The following is a 23,014-nucleotide window of genomic DNA, read 5'->3' on the forward strand; positions in this document are numbered from 1 at the left end:
ACTTATTTAATACTTTTATTCAGCATGGACCAAAAGTGACAGTAAAGATGTTTATAATGTCTATTTAAAATAAACACCGTTTATTTGAACATTCTATTGAGTAAAGAATCCTGAAAATGTATAAAATTTTCACTAAAACATTGAGAACAATCATAAATCTTTCTTGATCATATCAGAATGATTTCTGAAGATCATGTGACACTGAAGCCTGGAGTAATGATGCTGAAATTACAGATTTGATCACAGAAATAAAGTACATTTTACAATATATTCACATAGAAAACCGCTATTTTGAATCGTAATAATATTTCAGAATTTAACTGTATTTTTGATTAAATAAATGCAGCTTGGTGAGCAGAAGAAACTTGATTGATTTTTACATTCTTATAACCTTCATTTAAACAAAAACAAGACACTGTTAAATCTCAAAATATATGTATTTTTCCAGTGCTTTCTTCCATCTGTCCAGTCTGGACCTTCCTAACAGATGAAAGCGAACAGATGCCCCGGCTAGTTTTGGAGGCCAGGGGATAATTGATTTGCTGGTTACCCTCCATTGAGAGCTAATGTTTCCTAAAATGGCTTTCATAGAGCCATGTCCCCTGTGGGGGGCCTTTACGTGAAGCATGTCACGGCACAAACGCCATCACTCAGGAAAGCAGATATGATCAACACGTCTGGAGTCCCACAGGGCTGGATTCAGTTGACCGCAGTTCAATGAAAGATGGAGGCTAATTTACTGTCCGAGTGGCAGAACTGGTGACTTGGCCAGTGTTGTAGTTTCCGATTCAATTATAATTGAAAAGGATTGGTAAAAATATATATATATATATATTTAACTGCATTTGTAGATCCTACTGGCTGTGAAATGTTCTCCTTTTCAAAATGAAATCTCCTAATTTGCTGCGCTAGAAACATTACTGATTATGATCAATGTTAAAGTTGAGCTGCTTTATATGTTTTGAACCTTTCAGGAGTCTTCAATGAATAAAAAGTTAAATAGAACAGCATTTATTCAAAACAGTTTTTTTTTTTTTGTGAACTACCGTTCAAAAGTTTGGGGTTGGTACTTTTTTTTTTTTTTTTTTACAAAAAGTGATAAGTAAAGATTTTCTAAAGATTTCATGTTATGATTTCTGAAGGATGAAACACTGGAGTAATGATGCTGAAAATACAGTTTTGATAACCGGAATAAATTATATTTTATATTTGCATTTATAATCTTACTGATCCCCAACATCTGAATTAGCAATCATTCCTTATAAATGAGTTTTTCAATTCGGATTGACTTCAGCATGTTCTAAAATCCTAATTAGTTTGATTTAGTTTGCGCTGCTGTTACAGTCTTAGCATTATCTTTGATTACTGCTATAGTCTCAGGAGTCATATTACTGCAGGCTGAATATCTCCCTCTTCACCATCAGTTTTGTTTTCATCTGGTTCTTCAGTCCTGTTTTGTAGTCATGTTAATTGGCTAATATTTGTTCTTTTAATAGAAACACAAAACAAAACCCATTTAACAACACAAATGGTGTTGACTTTATGGTTGTGGCCGGACTGAAAATCACATTCATTTAAGCTCCTGAAGATAGTTATGCTTGTGCGAAACCCGCTTTACAATATTTGTGGTTTTTTTTTAAGAAAGGTATGCAGCTTCAGATTTTTCTGTAATTTAATGCAAAGTGGAATGAATTATGGTAATCCTCACTTGAACACTGAACATTGGCTCTGAACTGTATGTGTTGAGATCAGGTCAGTCTCTAGAGACGTCTTTCCTTCCACACAGTTGGAAAGCACATTGCAGGTGATAATCGGCGCTCTAAACAATATTCTGATACTCCGCGTGACCTTTCTGTCACTGTGCTGTGTTGTTTCTATGACAGTGACATATGAGGATAATAACTGCAGATAAAAAGGCCGTTTTGGAGGCACTTTCACATCAGAGGCCAAGCCGCGGGTTGTTTGGTAACAATGCTGCAGAGAATCGAGCACCAGTTCTGTTAAAATAATGCTCATCATTATAATGATTTGTTCTGGAGGCAAATCACTTTTCATCAATGTACAACCCGAATTCCGGAAAAGTTGGGACGTTTTTAAAATTTTAATAAAATGAAAACTAAAAGACTTTCAAATCACATGAGCCAATATTTTATTCACAATAGAACATAGATAACATAGCAAATGTTTAAACTGAGAAAGTTTACAATTTTATGCACAAAATGAGCTCATTTCAATTTTGATTTCTGCTACAGGTCTCAAAATAGTTGGGACGGGGCATGTTTACCATGGTGTAGCATCTCCTTTTCTTTTCAAAACAGTTTGAAGACGTCTGGGCATTGAGGCTATGAGTTGCTGGAGTTTTGCTGTTGGAATTTGGTCCCATTCTTGCCTTATATAGATTTCCAGCTGCTGAAGAGTTCGTGGTCGTCTTTGACGTATTTTTCGTTTAATGATGCGCCAAATGTTCTCTATAGGTGAAAGATCTGGACTGCAGGCAGGCCAGGTTAGCACCCGGACTCTTCTACGACGAAGCCATGCTGTTGTTATAGCTGCAGTATGTGGTTTTGCATTGTCCTGCTGAAATAAACAAGGCCTTCCCTGAAATAGACGTTGTTTGGAGGGAAGCATATGTTGCTCTAAAACCTTTATATACCTTTCAGCATTCACAGAGCCTTCCAAAACATGCAAGCTGCCCATACCGTATGCACTTATGCACCCCCATACCATCAGAGATGCTGGCTTTTGAACTGAACGCTGATAACATGCTGGAAGGTCTCCCTCCTCTTTAGCCCGGAGGACACGGCGTCCGTGATTTCCAACAAGAATGTCAAATTTGGACTCGTCTGACCATAAAACACTATTCCACTTTGAAATAGTCCATTTTAAATGAGCCTTGGCCCACAGGACACGACGGCGCTTCTGGAACATGTTCACATATGGCTTCCTTTTTGCATGATAGAGCTTTAGTTGGCATCTGCTGATGGCACGGCGGATTGTGTTTACCGACAGTGGTTTCTGAAAGTATTCCTGGGCCCATTTAGTAATGTCATTGACACAATCATGCCGATGAGTGATGCAGTGTCGTCTGAGAGCCCGAAGACCACGGGCATCCAATAAAGGTCTCCGGCCTTGTCCCTTACGCACAGAGATTTCTCCAGTTTCTCTGAATCTTTTGATGATGTTATGCACTGTAGATGATGAGATTTGCAAAGCCTTTGCAATTTGACGTTGAGGAACATTGTTTTTAAAGTTTTCCACAATTTTTTTACGCAGTCTTTCACAGATTGGAGAGCCTCTGCCCATCTTTACTTCTGAGAGACTCTGCTTCTCTAAGACAAAGCTTTTACAGCTAATCATGTTACAGACCTGATATCAATTAACTTAATTAATCACTAGATGTTCTCCCAGCTGAATCTTTTCAAAACTGCTTGCTTTTTTAGCCATTTGTTGCCCCCGTGCCAACTTTTTTGAGACCTGTAGCAGGCATTAAATTTTAAATGAGCTAATTAAGTGGATAAAAGTGTAAAATTTCTCAGTTTAAACATTTACTATGTTATCTATGTTCTATTGTGAATAAAATATTGGCTCATGTGACTTGAAATTCCTTTAGTTTTCATTTTATTAAAATTAAAAAAAACATCCCAACTTTTCCGGAATTCGGGTTGTAGCATTCATACATGTTTTTTTTTTCAAATGCAATATAAAGAATTGCACCTCTAACTACCATGTAATGTTTGAATAGGCCCAGTTTATTCAGAAGATTAAACCTTATAATGTCAAGTGTTTTTGTTTGGATTCTGCTGTATGTTAGCTGATCTTCACAAGCAGTGGATCTGGTGGTTGTTTTGAGCTGTACCTCATGTCGTGGGGGAGATGAATAGGGTTAGATGGGCTGATTGGTAATCTCCTCATCTCCTGACAGCGCTGTGTTGACTGTCTGATAAGGCCGTGTTGATCAGAGGAGGTCCACCGATCCGATGCCATCTGTGGAGTCTCAGGAATAAAAATAAGAAATCACACAGTCTCATAGTTTGAAAAGTGGTAAAAATAACTATTTTGAAGAATTTCCTCGCCACTGTTTTTCACACAACAAACTATAAAGTGACTTTCAAGCTTGAAAGGAAAAAAGAAAAGTCATGTGGGATTTAAATATGACTCACGCACTATATTTCATGTCTTCTAAAAGTCAAATATCAGCTTTTTGCAAAGAACCAATTGGAATTTAAAGGGATAGTGCACCCAAAAATGAAAACTGTGTTATCATTTAATCCCAAAGTATAGGCCTGCTTAATTTTTGTACATGTACGCTATCATAGAACAAAGTATTCTACGTTTGATTAGTATCGTCTTAGTATAAAGCATTTCTGGCTTCTGTTAAAGGCCATTAAGAGTTTATTTATTTTCCTAGTGAAAGAATTAGTTGTGTGATATAAATAGTTCTAGAAGTTCTCCAAACGTTAGCCAGAAGTGTGTGCTCTTAACCGGGATCCCCTCTCAATTAAAAAAAAAAAGTTTGTGTGGCTTAGCCACTTGCATCAGTATGCTGTTTTTCCAATTTTTCAAATACGTAACTTTGTTTGGGAGAAATCAGGAGGAAGTGCACAGGCACGTCCTTCATCCTGAGGCTTATCATTTCACTTTTGGTGTGAAAGGGCCATTACAGTTTCCAAAAATATCAATTTTGGGTTTTTCGTTCATAAAAATAAATAAGCAAGCCCAATCAAGGTGACAAAAAGTGACACAAAAGTAATGTAATGAATTACTTTTCATAAAAAGTAACTTGAGTTACACAATTAGTCACTTTTATGTTTTTTATGAAGAAATGCAATGCATTACTTTTCAAAGTAACTTTCCCCAACACTGGTGAACAGTCCCTTTAAGTCATTGATCATCTTCCCTGTGGTGTAGCTTTCAAATCTAAAGGAAAAGCTTTTCATTGAACGCCTTAATGTGGCATCAGAAGACTTGAAATTGCATGCAAGCTTTTTGTTTGTCGTATTTTATGCAACTTTATAGCACTTTGGCACTGAATTATTTTGTAGAATGGTTAACAGAGATTTGGCCACTCTTCAAAATCTCCCTCTTTTTGTGTTGCGAGGAAGAAAGACAATTCTGACTGGTTTGGAAGGACATGAGGGTGAGGAAATAATGACAGTGTTTTCATTCTTGGGTGAACCAATCCTTAAAAATCCCAGAATTCCACTGTAAACACGACTCTTTCACTCATTTTAGCCTGCAGTTCTTTCTGATCCTTTTTGAAGCTTGCAATTTGAAAGCCATTTAATTCGTTCTCATGCCATTGTAAGCCTATCCCATAAAACACAAATGCAAGCACCACTTAGAGACATTACTTCCAGCAACACTTTCCTGAAATGAATGTTTGCGCAAAGCTAAAAGCTGTCTTTTCTTCACATTACAGAGGAAAAGTCATTGAAAAAGCTTCCAGCCTTGCAGTTAAAAGCCTCAAATGTCTGTTCTCTTTGGTTCTGGAGACCAAGCAGGCATTTGAGAGTTGGTCTTTATGCAGCATTTGGTACGTCTGGCCCACATTTTATGGTGTCTGCTCAGACCGTGAATGTGTAGTATGATAATTTGCCTCTCTCGGTGGAGAACAGGAGATTGTCTTCAGCTCCCGAGCCAGGATTTCTTCAGGACAGAGAGAATAAGCATTTAACAGACTTGGCCCAAAGTTCAACTTCTCTGCATTTTCTGTCTTGGCACTGCAAATAGGGAGAGCGTTCAGTTGAAGAAGATGGCAACGGTCACTTTTTAGACGTTTACAAGTGATAGATTTAATAGACGATTCATTTATCTCTGTGCTCCATGTGTATTGCGTTTGTCTGGTGAGTTATTGAACATTGTATGTAGAGATGGTCCCTTGTCATGTCCAGAAAACTTGATCTCAAATGAGCTGTATTACTGGGAAATATAAGACATTAATCTATTCAGACAACTAATCAGTTTTCTTGCTTCTAATAATGGAGGGCAAAGCGTTTGTGTATTCATAGCAGTAGCAGTGCATCAGGATGACAATTATCAGTGCATGAATCAAACCCACTCTGACTGCAGTCAATTTCTGTCTTTTTATATACAGTATATATATATATATATATATATATTTTTTATTATATACCATATGTGGGAAGTGAAATAACATACTCTTCTTTTTTCTCTTGCTTACAGTCAGCTACGGTTGCTACCCTCTGGAAGACACATTTTGTTGGCCGTATACTTCTTTATCTAGTTTTGGAAAAGTAATCATTGTAAAATTAACTGTCATTCCTCTTGATTCATAAATTGCTCTAATTTCTTTCTTTCTTTGTGTAGCAGGCAGACTTGGACGCAGTCTTTCTGAGCCACACACAATTTGGTATGCATCCTGGGCTGTGTTTATCCATTTGTGGTATGACGTTGGAAGGGCTTGCTAATATTCAGGTGGGTAAACTATTGATTTAATGGAGGAATATCCACGAAAAGACTTGTTGGCTATATAGTGTTCCCCTTTGTTTTAGTTGTAGGGGTCAAGAGCTGGTAATATCTCCGCATGATTACAGCGAGCTGACTGGGACCGCTACTGGGCTTCCCCTTCCTGTTTGGTCTTTGTCTTTGTGTTTCGAGTACCTTCCATAGACAGTAAAAGAAATGGACACAGCGACCCCATTGGAACTCAATTGAGACAAGTGAAGCCCATTTTTAGTGATTTTTAGCACTTCCGTTTCTGACGCGCAGACTCAAACTAAGCTTGATGACGTCAGCAACCTGTCTGACAGATGTAAATCTTCTAGTAGCTGTGCGTGAAAACTGCCATGGTTAATCTTGCAGAGACGGCGAGCTTGAGCGGGGAGTTCTTTGGCGTGAGTGAGCAGGAGTAAGTATTCTGATTAATTATTTTGTATAGTATTTTAAAATGTAACGCCAGGGCTTGTATCTATGGGCTTCTCTCTTGACGTCTCCCCGATTGCCTGCGAGCTTCTCCTCCTGTCTGTACGGTAATTTCTCTACTGTGCGACAGAGAGTCGAGTGGTTATGACGCAATCGTTAGCCTATTTTTACAAAAACTACGGGGCCATAATGTAACATAGAAGGTAATGGAGCCCTTTATACATTGTCGTCTATCTTTAGAAATAAATAATGGACAAACGGAGTCTTTAAACGCCTCAGATGTAAAGTTATTCGCTGTCAAAGTGACGCCAAAATGAATGGGAGTCAATGGGATGCTAACGCAAGTGAAGTTCTGCTACAAGATGGCGGCACGCGGCCGACTTCCTTCCCGCCTGGTACCTTCGCACTGTTGCGCGTGGCCGCGACGTTCCGCCTTGCCTCATTCGCGCCTGCTTGACCAGTCTACATCCAGTGAACTTGACGTCTGGAGATTGTGAGACCCGAGTTTAGTCCGCGTGGCCGTTTGGTCACCTTCACACTGTTTCAACTGGGAGAATGTGTTTGTGGGGTTGTATGGTATACTTGGGTTGTTGTGTGAATGAATTCATAGCTTGATGCAAGTTGTGTGAGTGTGTTCGTTTATTATTGGAAGTGTGTGTGCGTGAGAAATAAGTATTAATGGTTGTGATGTTAATTTGTATATTTTTTGTTGGATTGGCTAGGAAGGAGTGCTGACCACTCTAGGTCCAAGTTAATGGGTACCCTTGTTCACTGAGTGATTTAATTCTTCTTAATTTTCCGTCACCTGAATGCACGTGTGCTTGTGGTGCAGTATGTCAGTGTACGTTTGAAGTGTGTAATGAAGTGGAGTTGGGTAGGTTTGTTCTTTCTCCTCGCCATCTGACAAGTTACTTTTTGGATTGTATGATTTTGTTTATTTTCTTTTAGTTTTGATTTGAGCCATATTAACCCCTTGTGTACTGAAGTGTGTGTGGAGTTTTAGTTAGCCATAATAAAGTGTTATTATTTTCTATATTCACGTCTCTGCTCTATCTTTGTGGGAACGAACCTGTGTCCTTACTGGACCATTATTTCCCTGGGTGAAATTCCCAGGGTGGTGTAGTCGGTGTTGTAATTAATTGAGTCTTGAACAACGAAACCCACCACTTGGGTGCCACATTTTGAATGTTACTGTTACTTTTCTAAAATAAAGCAGCCTTGATTCTCGAGTTTCTGCTGAATTAAAAAAAAAATGTTTTGAATGTTAATAACCAAACCGTTTCTGGTCCCCTTTGACTTCCATAGTATTTTTATTTGCATTGCATTGCACTGGGGAGCCTTGCCTATATTGAAATCTCATAGGTACAAATTTCTGCTCTACGTATACATCAGACACTCTTATTGGCAGTTTTCTCTTTTGTTTTGTTTGTGGGCACTTGCATTATTCTCAATGAAAATACTTTAATGTTGATGGTTTCCTCAATATTCTATTATGCTGCAATTTTTTTTTCTTTTTTTTTATAATAAATGTCTCGCTTTGACTTAAGCGACTTCTCTGACCTTAGCTAGACAGCACTTTTGGAAATCATTGGCATGAAATGCGCTAATGATTCGCCATGGTTTTGAGACACAGCCATTGTGGGATCATTAGTGCTTCCATAACAAGAACCTGTAAGTGGAAATCCCAGCTTCTGTTCCACAGTAGATGGCATGTGAAGTGATTTATTAAATTGTGTATTTATTGTCTTCCCTATGCAGTTGTACTGAACGTGGGTCAATATGTGTTATGTCTCATTTATTCAAGCAATTCCAGTGTTGTTGACTAAATATACCCTCATTTGAAATGTATCTTTTGCTTGATGTGAGGGAAGATGATGTCTGTTTCATGCTGGCCAGTGCCATTACTGAATCATTTTCATTGGACCACTAACTGAAATCTAACCTCCAAATGCATTTTTAATGTCCATTTTGCCCAAATGCGGTTTTATATGCCTCATGGGTTCAAACACATTGCTAACAGCCCTGCAAGCTACAGTCGAGTTTGAGGAATAGACCTTATATAGTGTTGTTCATCACGAGGAAGGATTTTTTGCTAACGTTTTTCTGTCAGATGTGATGGCTGCATCCATTCAAGTTCCTCTCCCTCCAGGCTCAACCTCAGACTAAAGACTGAACCATACCCGCTTGTTTTACACACTTGACTACACTTAGCCACAAGATCAAATGCACAGATTTATTAGAGCACCGATAAAGGTGCTGCAAGCAATTTCAACTAGACTTCCACTACACTTAGCCACTACGAAAAGGAATGTAACATTTATGGCTCTGTTCACTAATGATCTAGTTTTAATTAGCAAGTTTTTTTTTTTACTGGCATGAAAATATGCCCCATCTACTTCTTTAAATGCACATTTTAGATCTTGCTTTGAACAGTTCATCCATGCATGTGTTTAATTTTTAGGCTGTGTGTTCTACAAAGCTTTTTTAACCAGCTGAAAATGCAAGGCACCCTGCTGAGATCTAAAAGTTGTGCATCATACCTGACTCTTAGATGAACTCTTTACAGTTGGTTTTGTGACTGTAAGTTCCTGCCCGTTTACATGTGGGTCAGAAATACTAACCTCAGTGAGCGGCTATTCTTGGGAGTCTCTGCTTTTCATAATCCATAAAAAGTTAATGTCTTAAATATTTTAACTGATATAACAGTCTTAATTATCATTTTATAAAGTCTTGAATTTTGGGACAAGAATTGCAATATGGCCTAATGATTATAACACTTCAGAAGCCTGTGATGTAAGGAAATTAATGGTTTCGCTGTGGGTTTAAAGTCAAATAGCTGTTCTGTTGCACATTCTTCAAGCTTGTGGTTTCAGAGCAGTTTGCAGTCATTGAATAATGTGCAATTTTGCCAAACGATTGCTCTGATCAAGTATTGATGAATTTGATTTTTTAATTATTGTAATGTGCTGTGGATGGCTGTTAAATTGCATCTTTTTGAATGAGTAGCTGGGTGTGATAAAGCAGAGACACTGGAAAGTCCTAATGTATTCAGGCTTGTTTATAATCAAGTCCCATATTATGCATAAAATCTATTTTGGTTACACGATAAATTTGGATTTTAATTCAGTGTAAACTCTTGTAGCTTCTTGTCATGGGAAGGAAAGACTAAGAACTGTGTTGAATATATTCACAGTATATAGACTTTTAGTATTGGTGCAATAAACTTGTTTTAAAAACAGACATTATTAGGTGAACCCAATACTAAATCATGGAGTTATTAGTTATTATTTTGAAAATGGATATGACCAGGTTGTGTATATAAAGATGTCGAACTTCTCATTCAAGGCTCACTCATTCATAAGCTGTTTTTAATTTATGCAAGGATTTCTTGTGTAAAACATATTTTAATAGAATTTATCCAAATTTTATCCAAAGCGACTTACAGATTACGAAAAGAGCAATGATATATAAGTGCTATAACAAGTCTCAGTTAGGTTAACACAGTACATATTGCATGGGATTTTAAATAATATAATATAAAGAAAACCGATAGAATAAAAAAAAGAATAGAGCAAGCTAGTGTTAGAGGTCTTTACACATGCACACACACATACAATTGCATAATTAATGAAAAGAAAATAGAATACAAAAAGATTAGAAAGGTAGTTAGATTTTTTTTAAAGAATAGAATTAGAATAGTGAGTGTTAAAGTTAGAGGGTCAAATAAAGATGGAAGAGATGTGTTTTAAGCCGATTTTTGAAGATGGCTAAGGACTCAGCTGTCCGGATTGAATTGGGGAGGTCATTCCACCAGGAGGTAACATTTAATTTAAAAGTCCGTAAAAGTGACTTTGTGCTTCTTTGGGATGGCACAATCAAGCGACGTTCACTTGCAGAACGCAAGCTTCTAGATGGCACATAAGTCTGAAGTAACAAATTTAGATAAAGGGGTGCAGAGCCAGTGGTAGTTTTGAAGGCAAACATCAATGCCATGAAATTTTATATGAGCAGCTATTGGAAGCCAGTGCAAATTGATAAACAGAGGTGTGACGTGTTTTCTTTTTGGCTCATTAAAAATTAATCTTGCTGCCGCGTTCTGAATTAATTGTAATGGTTTCATGGAATTGGCTGGAAGACCTGCCAAGAGAGCATTGCAATAGTCCAGCCTGGACAGAACAAGAGCTTGAACAAGGAGTTGTGCAGCATGATCCGAAAGAAAGGGCTTGATCTTCTTGAAGTTGAATAAAGCAAATCTGCAGGATCGGACAGTTTTAGCAATGTGGTCTGAGAAAGTCAGCTGATCATCAATCATAACTCCAAGGATTCTAGCTGTTTTTGAAGGAGTTATGGTTGATGTGCCTAACTTGATGGTGAAATTGTGATGAAACGATGGGTTGGCTGGAATCACAAGCAGTTCTGTCTTGGCAAGGTTGAGTTGAAGGTGATGTTCCATCATCCAGGAAGAAATGTCTGTTAGACAAGCTGAGATGCGAATAGCTACCGTCGGATCATCAGGATGGAATGAGAGGTAGAGTTGAGTGTCATCAGCATAGCAGTGGTATGAAAAGCCATGTTTCTGAATGACAGAACCTAATGATACCATGTAGACAGAGAAGAGAAGTGGTCCAAGAACTGAGCCCTGAGGCACCCCAGTAGTTAGATGTTGTGACTTGGACACCTCACCTCTCCAAGATACTTTGAAGGACCTATCTGATAGGTAAGACTCAAACCATTGAAGTGTGGTTCCTGAGATGCCTTTTGCCAGTAAGGTTGATAGGAGGATCTGGTGGTTAACCGTGTCAAAAGCAGCGGACAGATCAAGCAGGATAAGTACTGAAGATTTGGATTCCCGCTCTTGCCAGTCTTAGAGCTTCAACAACTGGGCAGTCTCAGTTGAATGTCCACTTCTGAAGCCAGATTGGTTACTGTCAAGGAGGTTGTTGTGTGTGTGAAATGTAGAGACTTGGTTGAACACAGCTCGTTCAAGTGTTTTTGCAATGAAAGGAAGAAGGGAAACTGGTCTGTAGTTCTCTAAAAGAGATGGGTTGAGGTTGGGTTTCTTAAATAGTGGAGTTATACGTGCCTGTCTAAATGATGAGGGAAAAACACCAGTGTGGAGGGATGTGTTGTTGATGTGAGTGAGTGCAGGTACAACTGCAGGAGAAATGGCTTGTAGGAGATGAGATGGATTAGGATCAAGCGGGCAAGTTGTAGGGTGATTAGAAAGGATGAGTTTTGAGACTTCTGCCTCAGAGAGTGAAGAGAAGGATGTAAATGAGTGTAAGATTGCTGGTGATATGAGCTTGACTGATTGTGGTGTGGAAAATTGTGCACTAATGTGTTTAATTTTATCAATGAAAAACGTTGCAAAGTCGTCAGCTATTAGAGATGAAGCAGGAGGGGGAGGAGGAGGACAAAGAAGTGAGGAAAATGTTTTAAAAACAAGCGAGAGTTAGATGAATTGTTAATTTTGTTATGGTAGTATGTCATTTTAGCAGTGGAGACATTAGCAGAGAAAGAAGATAGGAGTGACTGATACACATTAAGGTCAGTAGTATTTCTGGATTTGCACCACACCCTTTCAGCAGCTCTAAGCTTAGAACGGTGTTCGCGTAGAACATCAGATAAACAAGGGGCAGAAGGGGTGTTACGGGCTGGCCTGGAAGACAAGGGGCAAACAGTGTCTAAACAAGATGTAAGAGTGGAGCAGAAAGTATCAGTAGCACTGTTAGCATCAAAAGATTCAAACAGTTTAGGGGAAGGAAGTGAAGATGAAACCATTGCAGGTAGCCGGGAGGGTAAAAGAGTATGCGAAGGTTACGTCAAAAGATGACATGTGGAGGGGTAAGTGAAGTGTCAGGAACCATGTTGAGGTTAAGAGTGAGGAGGAAGTGATCCGACGTGTGCAGTGGAGTAACCAGAACATGATCAGTAGAGCAGTGTCGTGTATAAATAAGGTCCAGTTGGTTGCCTGATTTGTGAGTAGCAGTAGTTGACACTCGGTTGAGATCAAAAGAGGCAAGCAGAGTGTGGAAATCAGCAAACAGAGGTTTATCTAGATGGATGTTGAAATCTCCAAGCATAACTAGGGGAGTACCATCCTCAGAAAAGGTTGAGAGCAACACATCTAATTCATCCAAAAAGTTACCCAGTGGTCCTGGGGGTCGATAGACAACTACAAAATGTATTTTAAAAGGGTAGGTAACAGTAACTGAATGAGATTCAAAGGAGCTGTTGATACCCAAAGATGGTAAAGAATTAAATTTCCAATCATTAGAGATGAGCAGTCCAGTACCTCCACCTCTTCCAGTCAAACGGGGGGAGTGGGAAAATGAGAAATTATTGGAGAGTGCTGCAGGTGTAGCAGTGTCCTCTGGTTTGATCCAGGTCTCTGTTAGGGCCATGAGATTAAGCTATGAATGACTAATAATAGAAGTAATGAAATCGGCTTTGTTTACAGCAGACTGGCAATTCCAGAGACCAATAGAAAAAGAAAGTAGTGTATTAGCAGATATAGGCAAAGTGTGCAGGTTGTTAAGATTGCGCTGTCTACATTGTGTGATGTGTGGTTTCCGAGTGGTAGTGAGAGTAGGGATCTGGAAACACATAGTAATTTGATTATAAACAAAAAACAACTGAAACAGGAATGAAACAAGGAGTAGGAAAAAGAGATTAATCGAAACAATACTTATATTCCCTGCCGATGTCCCTGCCTGGTGGAGTCGCACGGTAGAGTCGATGGTCTTTACAGTCTCCGAACCTTCAACAAGTTAGTTTGTCTTTAACTTTAACTGCAATATTTCATGGTTTAAATGTAAGTTGCTTGTGCTATTGGAAAATAAAAACAGATCAGCTTGGTTTTATGTGCCTTATGACAATTTACTTTTGAGTGTAATTTACCATCAGGGAGCCAGATTCATAAAAATCCTTTACAAATAAATTCTTATAACAAAGTGCACTTCTTGAAAAATTCCGCAAGTTCTCTATTATTTTCTTTAGAACATCTTATGTTTAGATGAAAATGACAGGTGTTGTCTGATTGTATGGCAGTTTTGGCCAAAAATCAACCTAATAAACAATCTGCAGTTTATGTAATAATCAAAATGGCTTGCAAACAAGTCTGTTTAAGATGGAGCGGCTTGTTTTATTCATTTACACTCTGTCTTTGTACTCCGAAATGCATCCTGTACAGTATATTTGTGTCAATGGACGCTCTTATAATACTGCGAAAAATCATGATTTAATTATAAAATAAAAAAATGCTATTTAACTCTTGATTGATGAGTATACAGTACTTTCATAAGTTGCTGTATGTTATTGATCAGTGGCGTGACTTCAGAGTGCTCCTGAGCACTTATAATATGTATTAGGCTACATGTAGTTAGCGTTATGTTGCAATGCTTAATATTTTAAAAAACCCAATAAATTAAATAAACATCTTACCTTTAGGCAGAGCTGGGCAGATTACTTACAGATTATATTCTGTTACTGATTCCAAATGACATGACAGAAATTATAGTCAGTAACGTAATCCATTACATTACACATTTTTGATTTTTTTTTTGATCTCATTCGTTTATCACATTGATTTATATATATAAAAAATATATATATATTGTTCCATATTGATATATAAATGCAAAGAGAATGAAAATATATTCCATTAATTTGTTGTTAAACAGGAATTGCATTAAATATCGCATTGCATTAGGGTTTCCTTAACTGCGGTTAGTAAGTTTAATGAAAAGCTTATAATTAATGAAATCATAAAATATATAAAATAAAAATAAACCATTTTAAAACCAGTTAAAATAAAACACTTGCAAAAAAAATGAAAAAAAGATTTGTTTTCCTACATGTCATGTGACCATTAACCAACGACAGAGAACCAAGAACATGTTAATGTGTTGCTTAATTATTAACTTATTACCTTAAAATCTCAGGGCTTCTTCAAATAGCCTTGGGATGAGAATGCGTTAAAATATCAGGTGAAAGAAGAAAAAAAAGTTAATGAATGAAAAAGAATGTGAATTTGTGCATTTTAATGTGTTTAAAGACAAAAGCCTTCCAAAGACATAGTAATAACCCACTGGGTTATAAATCAAATAAAAATGAATAGTATTTGATGCGATGTTGAAATGTTCAGAGAACACTTTATTAAACTGAAATGATTTTTATAAATCCAGTGTTTCAAATGCTGTGATGTTTCATTTTTCTGTGTAATTAAAGCCATCTGACTAGTCAGTGGCGCAAAAAGTGTGTATGCGCTATATGCGCCGCACCATGGGGGGCGCCAAAGCGATGGTTAATTTTTTTTTTAATAATAAAAAATAACAATTTATATTAAAAGTTATATATAGTTATATAGAAAAGCAGATGGCATGTCAAGGGATGAGACAGCAGCTAAATAAGTGAATGGTGAAAGGCAACAGGTAGGATTTAAAATGTGACGTCTATGCTTGGAGGCTTGTTATTCCTGTTAACAGACTAGCTAGAGTTTGCTAACACTAAGAATGTAGCGGACAGAATATGTAGCTAGCTTAGAATATGCAAAACTGGAAAATGAGCTGACATTTATTCCATCATCACCCGGGTGCTGATAGCGCGCAGTGAGAAGATTTGTGCATGCGCTCATCTGAAGCGCGCAAACCCGCGCCTCAGAACGCGTGCAAAAATAAACTCTGTCTGAAGTATTGTATTTAAATGGACAAATTCAGACATAAATTATGTCAAAATGTCCATCTTGGTACGTAGCCCTACTGGATCAGTGCATTCTCTTAAAGTGACAGTCTTTATATTAATCGAACAGCAACAACAAATAAACCACTCACTGCTCTTGATTAAAAAGCTTTTGTAACTTTTATAAAGAACAATCTTTAATTTATACAGTCAAATATGCTATGCTGTTTTACATTTAATTACTTTATTCAATTTCCGTACCTAATAACTATAATACTAGACCTCCCTAAAAAAAAATCTATTTTTTTTCTTTACTCTATTGTATTTATTTTTGCTGTTGCTCGTAGTTAGATTTTTTTTTTAATTATAGTTTCTCCATAAACCTAGCACATACCGAAATGTACCGAAACGTGACTCTTGAACCGTGAAACAAACCGAACTGTGAAAATTTGAACTGTGCCACCCCTAATAATATATATATATTATACAATTATTTATTTAGAAGTGGGGGGGGGGGGTGCAAAATGTTTTGCTGCATACCCCTCTTACACTGGATAGTTGCGCCCCTGTGACTAGTGACTGATCTCTGTGTGAAACTAAAAGAGCTTCTGAAGATATATAAGCAATGAGCTACAGTATTTCAGAAAGGGAGATTTAAAAGAAGAAAAATAAAAGAGCTAGTGAGAAACCATAAATTATTCATAATTTATAGCTATTGTGTGAATGATATTTCATCAATAAAAAAGTAACTATAATCTGATTATGAGTATTTTAAAATGTATTATAATCAAAATAAAAGTATACTTAATTTTTGGAATCGATTGATTATGTAAGAATACATGTGATCAGTAAATAGCAGTTAAGATTAAGAATAATTAGATTTTGTGAATCCAGTTCCAAATGGGAAAAGATCTCCAGAACACCATTTGGCAACACAAATTGTGCAATGCCCCTCACATTAAGCTACAGACGCCAAAATATTAGGCACAGAATGATAATGCTTCCTCACAGTTATTATGACAGGAGCTGTTTTACTGAAAGACTGAGACTGGCCGTTATTTGAGTGACACGTTGACCTGCGCAGACACGAAAAAGCAGCTAGATAATTCCATTGTCACAAGGTACAAAAAATATAAAATTGCAAAATGCAGTTTCAGTCCCAGTGAATAAGCTCGGCTCATCCGCTGTCAGTTTAGGACTCCGGCTGTTCTTGAATCAGATGATTCCCAGGCAACTTTAACCATTAAACTGCTGTGCATTATGGATGTTTTGGATTTATTTGGATATTTGTTTCTGGCTGAATTTAGATTGCCTTCTCCAAGATGTTTACCGTGCTGATGGAAAGCCATCTGTGGTTCTATGCTCACAAGGCTGTTTCATAGAGATACCTCAGTCATTTTAACATCCAAACACAGCTAAGCCTGTATTGTCTTCTTAACAGGGTGCCGTCACCAGGAGATTGAGCGTCTGCTGAACACATGATGTTCAAGGACTACAGATCTGCTCGAGCTGTAGGTGAGTTGATATGCATTCTTCTGTCTGCTTGATGTACCATCAGAGACCCTTTAAGCTTCTAGATCTCACGGCAGAGAAAGGATTTGTTGGCTAGATCTCTGCTGCACACCTGATAAGGCTGTCAATGTGTCCCCACGAGAGGCTGCTTCTCAATAATAAGAGCTTTCTTTGGCATTTATTCTGTCACGGACAGGTGGAAACGTCTGCTGGATCACCTCCATCACTTTTCGCTTCTAGTTTGCGCTTTCTAAATGAGAGGAAGTTTAGATTGCAATCTTTTTATCAAGTTGTGAGAGATGAAGCTTGTAAGATGAGGCTGATGCTGTTTCACATGGGTTTTGTGAGCCAAGAGGAAAGTATAGGGTCTAGTCTGATATTAGAGCGTATAAATAGCCAGGGTTTCTGTATGAAATGCCAGATGGACATTTTGTTCAATGTCTTGTGTAAACACTATCTTTTAAAGATTTTTCTGTGAGGTAAAAGCTTTGTGCTTGTTAAACTGACTTGTTTAGTTGTTGTTTTTTTTTAAAAATGCTAAATACTTTCCAAACCATCTTAACTCTGTTTTGACATCTGACATTCAGCGTGACAGACAGGTCTTCAATCGCACAGAGGAGTGAGTGTTAGAAATCAAATCCTGACAGGAGGATTGAGCCAAAGGCTTTAATTTCTCTAAGGTGTGTGGAAGATGAGCGTGTCCTTTCTTATTAGGCTCTGTGTGGGCCGTGCCGGTCGGCTGGTTTCTGTTGAATCACACGACTCTGCCCTCCACACAGCTGTATGGGGCAGAGAGCTTCATTTACAATACGTTCCTCTTATCTAGCCCAGCGCACAGCAACAGAGTTGACTGATGACTTCCTCCTTTCCACAATCAAGGACCGCCGATCCAGGAGTGCTTTTAGTGCTCGCTCATAAGGTAATGGCAACTAAATGCCAGTCACAAAAAGAGAACTGACAGCACAGACTGAAATCTGAGGTCTGAAATCTGAGTTATATTTATTGCACATACTGTGAACATTCTGGTTCGTGTTATTGCATATCATCGTAATATTTTCGTAAGTTTTTGAAAACATCTGTCCTTTTTCTGCTGATATGGGCTGATGGATATTGTTAGCCAATAGCTAAGTACCGATTTATGCAATCTTTCATCCATTTGACTCCTTTTAATCAGTTTTGGATGGACAAAAGTCATTTTCAGTCAAAGTCAGCTTTGCATCGCATAAATAAAATTAATTTTCAAATATTTTATAATTTAAACAGTTATTTTAAATTGTAATAATATTCCACAATATTGCTGTATTTTGGTCAAATAAATGCAGCCTTGTTGAGCATAACAAACTTATTTAAAAATGAATAAATAAATGAATAAACTTGCTGACCCCAAACTTTTGAACAATATTTGAGCAATATTCTGTGTAACTAAATTATTTTTGACAGTCTTTCACCTCGGTGCCACTGCGAACGGTTCTGGCAACTTCGAAAGAACTTTGTCTTTCACACCAATATATTACTAATTCAGTGAGGTTGCCTGTAAGCTGAATGCACATACTGTAGCTCAGCTTTCTGCTCTCACAGCTCTGTTGCTTTATTATAAATGGACATTTTGCTATTGCCTTATACTTAAATAATGGAGATGCCAGAGGCTGAAGAGTTCGACTTCACACCTAGTTAATTGGTTTTGTGTGAAGAATTGCAGGACTCGTGTTGGCTGTGAGGTGAAGGGTGCTGAAGGTGAAACGCCTGCATCAATCAGTCACCATAATGAATCTGGAGGTCTCATTGAACTGTGTCATACAACACAAGCAGAACAATTACAAATTTTAGATTTGGTTTGCATTATTCTGTTGCATCTTTGAAGGCCTGCAGTTAGTTAACTGCTTCTTCCATCCAGATGTAGGTGAGTGACTTTCTTCAGCAGAACAGTAAAGACGATTTTTAGCTGAAACTGTGGTCTTTGGTGATTCATAAAATATAAGTCTTGAGAATTAAAAAATCATATCAAGAAACACAAAATTAGTGGCTCCTGACGATATATCGAGGTCTTACTGGGGAAGTCGTGGCCTGGTGGTTAGAGAATCGGACTCCCAATCGAAGGGTTGTGGGTTCGAGTCCCGGGCCGGCAGGAATTGTGGGTGGGGGGAGTGCATGTACAGTTCTCTCACTGCCCTCAATACCACGACTGAGGTGCTCTTGAGCAAGGCACTGAACCCCCAACTGCTCCCCCCAACTGCTCCCCGGGCGCCGCAGCATAAATGGCTGCCCACTGCTCCGGGTGTGTGTTCACAGTGTGTGTGTGTGTTCACTGCTCTGTGTGTGTGCACTTCGGATGGGTTAAATGCAGAGCACAAATTCTGAGTATGGGTCACCATACTTGGCCGAATGTCACTTCACTTCACTTCACTTCACTTATGAAGAGAAATGATCGGTCTGTGCAAGAAACTGAACTCTATTTGCAATATTATTACCTGTAATCCAGAGATTTAGACAATAGGACAATATGATTATTTTCTGTGAAATGGTTCTTTAGGACAGTTCGTTTCAATGAACTGGTTCAATTCACTAGTTCATTTTAGGTAATCACGCAATGATGTCACGTTTACGCAATTCAGTTATTAAAGCACCTAATAATGATATGTAATGTGGATGTTTTACGTGTCTAAAGCATATAAAGTGAATAAACTAGTCTTCATCGGCTCACCATAAACAATACGAAACCATAAAAACCTTAATTTGGCCCTTCATTCATGTGTTTGGTTCACTCATGTGATTATCCTCGGCTCGTCGGTCCGAGTCAAACTGTTTCTTCAGTTCAGTGACTGTTGGAGGAACTGAAGCACCGAATGGTTCATTGATCACAGGATCATATATGGCACTATTTTGGCTCATTTCCAGTTGGAGTGACTGTCAGGCACCTGTAAGTGAGTTTTGGTTGAGTAACTTGTAGATCTGTGCTCCTCAAGCTGTGATCTGCAAACCCAACAAGTTCACTAAAAAGAACCGGTTCAAAAGAATGTCTCATTCATGAACCAGAGTTCACTCCGGACTGTTTGTCTGAGGCTCTGGATTTCAGGTAATAATAAACTTGAGAACGAATACTCTAAATTAAATCAGTTTCCAACCACATGATTTGAAAATGACGCTGGATTTGCAGGGGACTGAGATTAAAAAGCAATGCTTTGCTTCTATACTATATCAATGTCAAACTTAAACTTACTTTCCTTTTTTTCATTCGTCTTTTAAATATATATATATATATATATATATATATATATATATATATATATATATATATATATATATATATATATATATAAGAACATTCAACTAGGAGTAGAATTGAGTATTTAGGGAAATTATGAACCTGATATATTCAGTTGCCAGTTTGATATGGATGTACACATTTCGGTAAGAAAATGGAAAAGAGGTTTTTATGATGACAGTTCATTTGTTTGTTTGTTTTTAACCTTTGTATGTAGTTTAATAACCCAGTCATTTTTGCTTTTTATTTATGTTTTACATTTATGCCTTTTGACAGACACTTTTATTCAGCTTAGAGTGCATCAGTCCATGCAATCCCTGGGAATCAAACCCATGACCTTGGCGTTGTAGTGTCACGCTTCACTGTTGGAGCTGCTTGAATGCCTGATTGCCTGTATTTTGTATGATTTCTATGCAGTAAATTGTTCTGAACATAGTTGAAATTCTCTCTTTGTCTGATTTTCAAGGCCTTCAGGATTTATATTTAGGTGCATCGCTCTTGTGATATGAGTTGGGCCAAATGATGGGCAGAATTCCAGTTTAGCGCTTGGGATTTTAATTGCATTCGTGACCCAATGATTGAGGCTTTAGCCATTTTTTTTCTTTATTGCAGCAGATTTTTCCCCAATTTTTTTCTCAGTGAAAGGAAGACATCCTAATGCAAAGAAATGTATGGTTTCCTTTTAATTTGACCATTAAGGCAATATGTTCCAGAACATCGGACATATAGAAAATTGCATTTTAGGTAATTAACTCCCATCTAATGGAAAAAAAAAATTTTTGGCCAATAAAATAAATAAATAATTGTTTAAAAGTAAAAAAGGAGTATAGTCAGTCCCTCAACTAGGCATGAATTAAATAAGAGTGCAGACCAGCTTTTATTCATTCTCTGTGAGGTGAGAGGAAACTTTAGACACTGTTTTTATTGTGTTCAAGTTATTAAAACATGAATGTGTGTGACTAACCGGAAATGTGTGATGAACAAACACCTTTCAAAAGACCAGAGGAAACCCATCTGTGTCACACAAGTCACATCATTGTGGGGAATCAGGATGAAAATGCATCTTACTGTATTTGCTGTTTTTCAGCCAAAGGCAAACTGCTCCAGCCAGGGGCATTGCTGGCGTCCATGAGAGAAGAGATCTAGCTCACCTTTGTGAAGGTGAATCATCTGTCAAACACCTACAGCTTCATTACCACCATATAAATGATAGCCACAGATGTGAACGGGGCAGGATGGTTATATCTTCTTTGCTGTCCCTTTCCTAAAGTTTGAATTTTAACAGAAATGCTGGATGCTGTCAAATTATTAGTGTTAACTGTACCTGTTGGCTGTTTAATATTTGATGTAGTACACTGAAATTTGAAGGAAAATGTCTCTTCGATTAGAGTAAATGAAAGGAAAGTGCACTGCTCAAACAGACTTTGATTGCTCTTTTATTGCGTTAATTTACAGATAAGAGCCGTGACATGCAAGAAAGCTCTTATGTGCTACCCTCCCTTTAAAGAACTGTTGTTTTTCACTTAAGCTTCATAACATTATAGTAACATATCAAAGTCCAGGTTTCCAGTGCTTTTAATGTGTCACTTTGAAGCTGTGATATGTAATTGCCTCGTAGCACAAATGACTCCGGCACAGCTTTTGAATATTTCTACGCCACCAAAACAGCGCCATGCACATTTATTTCCCTAATTGCATGAAAACTGTTTAAAATAAGTGCCGAAAACATAAGAATGCTCACTTTACCTCTGAAAAATCTTCTTGGCAGCTGTTTGTATCCCCTTCAGCTTTGGAATATTCAGAGCTAATTGTTAAAAAAAAGCTAAATAAACAGTTCATAATGAATATGACAATGTTTGCATCCATGCACATCAAAAGAATTCCAAAGGAAACCGGCTGATGCCAAAAATGATGGCTAGTGTTGACATCCATGAAAACCTTGGGCAAGGTGCCAAAACAAGCTAATTATATTTGCATCTAACTTCTAAGTATATAAATAGACTCCTGAGCAGTACACTTGATCTACTGTAGATATTTCAACCCCATTATTTACATTCTAGAATTTGCTTCAGTATGCTATGCACACAAATTCTATAAAGTTTTGATATTCTCTTTCCCCTGAGGATCTTGGTCTGCAGCGTTCATCAGGTTTGAGATAAATACAGCAGCTGTAGCAGGCTGCGGTTTCCACCCACACTCTTATCATGCTTTTATGAGACCGTTGTAATATCAAATGTTGTGCTCACCACACTGCTCTCCTAACCACGAAGCATGGTAGAACTGTGAATTCCTGCCGAATGTGTTAAGACCTCTGTTAAATGTTCTTAGCTCTGAAAGTAACCCTGACTATGCCATGCAGCTCTGGCCAGAGATATGGAGCTGTAAACATGGAGGTGTTAAAGTTCATCTGAGATTCTGGCAAGCCAAAGGATTATTTAACCCTTGTACATCAATTTAGTAAAAGTTATACAGAGAGGTCCTTATGCTGTGTTCACACCAAGCGTGATTTGAGCATCTGCGTGTCAGTTGCGTGGCGGCTGCATCGTGTTTTCTGTGTCTTTACACACCAGAATCGTGCCTGACGCGGCACTGGTGCTGCTGCTACTGTAGATGACATAGAGGGAGGCCGCCGACAGACCAGGCTCTTATCTTCATGACAACAATATCTATACTTCATGT

General features: G+C 37.9%; 1 protein-coding gene across 2 annotated transcripts in view; it reads left to right on the forward strand.

Moving 5' to 3' along the window:
* The window catches only part of LOC132113485 (ecto-NOX disulfide-thiol exchanger 2-like), a 233,914-nt gene that overhangs the window by 37,886 nt on the left and 173,014 nt on the right, over nucleotides 1–23,014 (forward strand). For both annotated transcript variants that reach the window (XM_059521266.1, XM_059521264.1), the window contains exon 2: nucleotides 17,003–17,076. In XM_059521266.1, the coding sequence (XP_059377249.1) occupies nucleotides 17,040–17,076 (37 nt within the window). In that variant the 5' untranslated portion in view covers nucleotides 17,003–17,039. The remainder of the gene's footprint in view (nucleotides 1–17,002; nucleotides 17,077–23,014) is intronic.

This window comes from Carassius carassius, chromosome 33 (genome assembly GCF_963082965.1).
Source record: "Carassius carassius chromosome 33, fCarCar2.1, whole genome shotgun sequence".
In the NCBI taxonomy this organism is placed as follows: domain Eukaryota; kingdom Metazoa; phylum Chordata; class Actinopteri; order Cypriniformes; family Cyprinidae; genus Carassius; species Carassius carassius.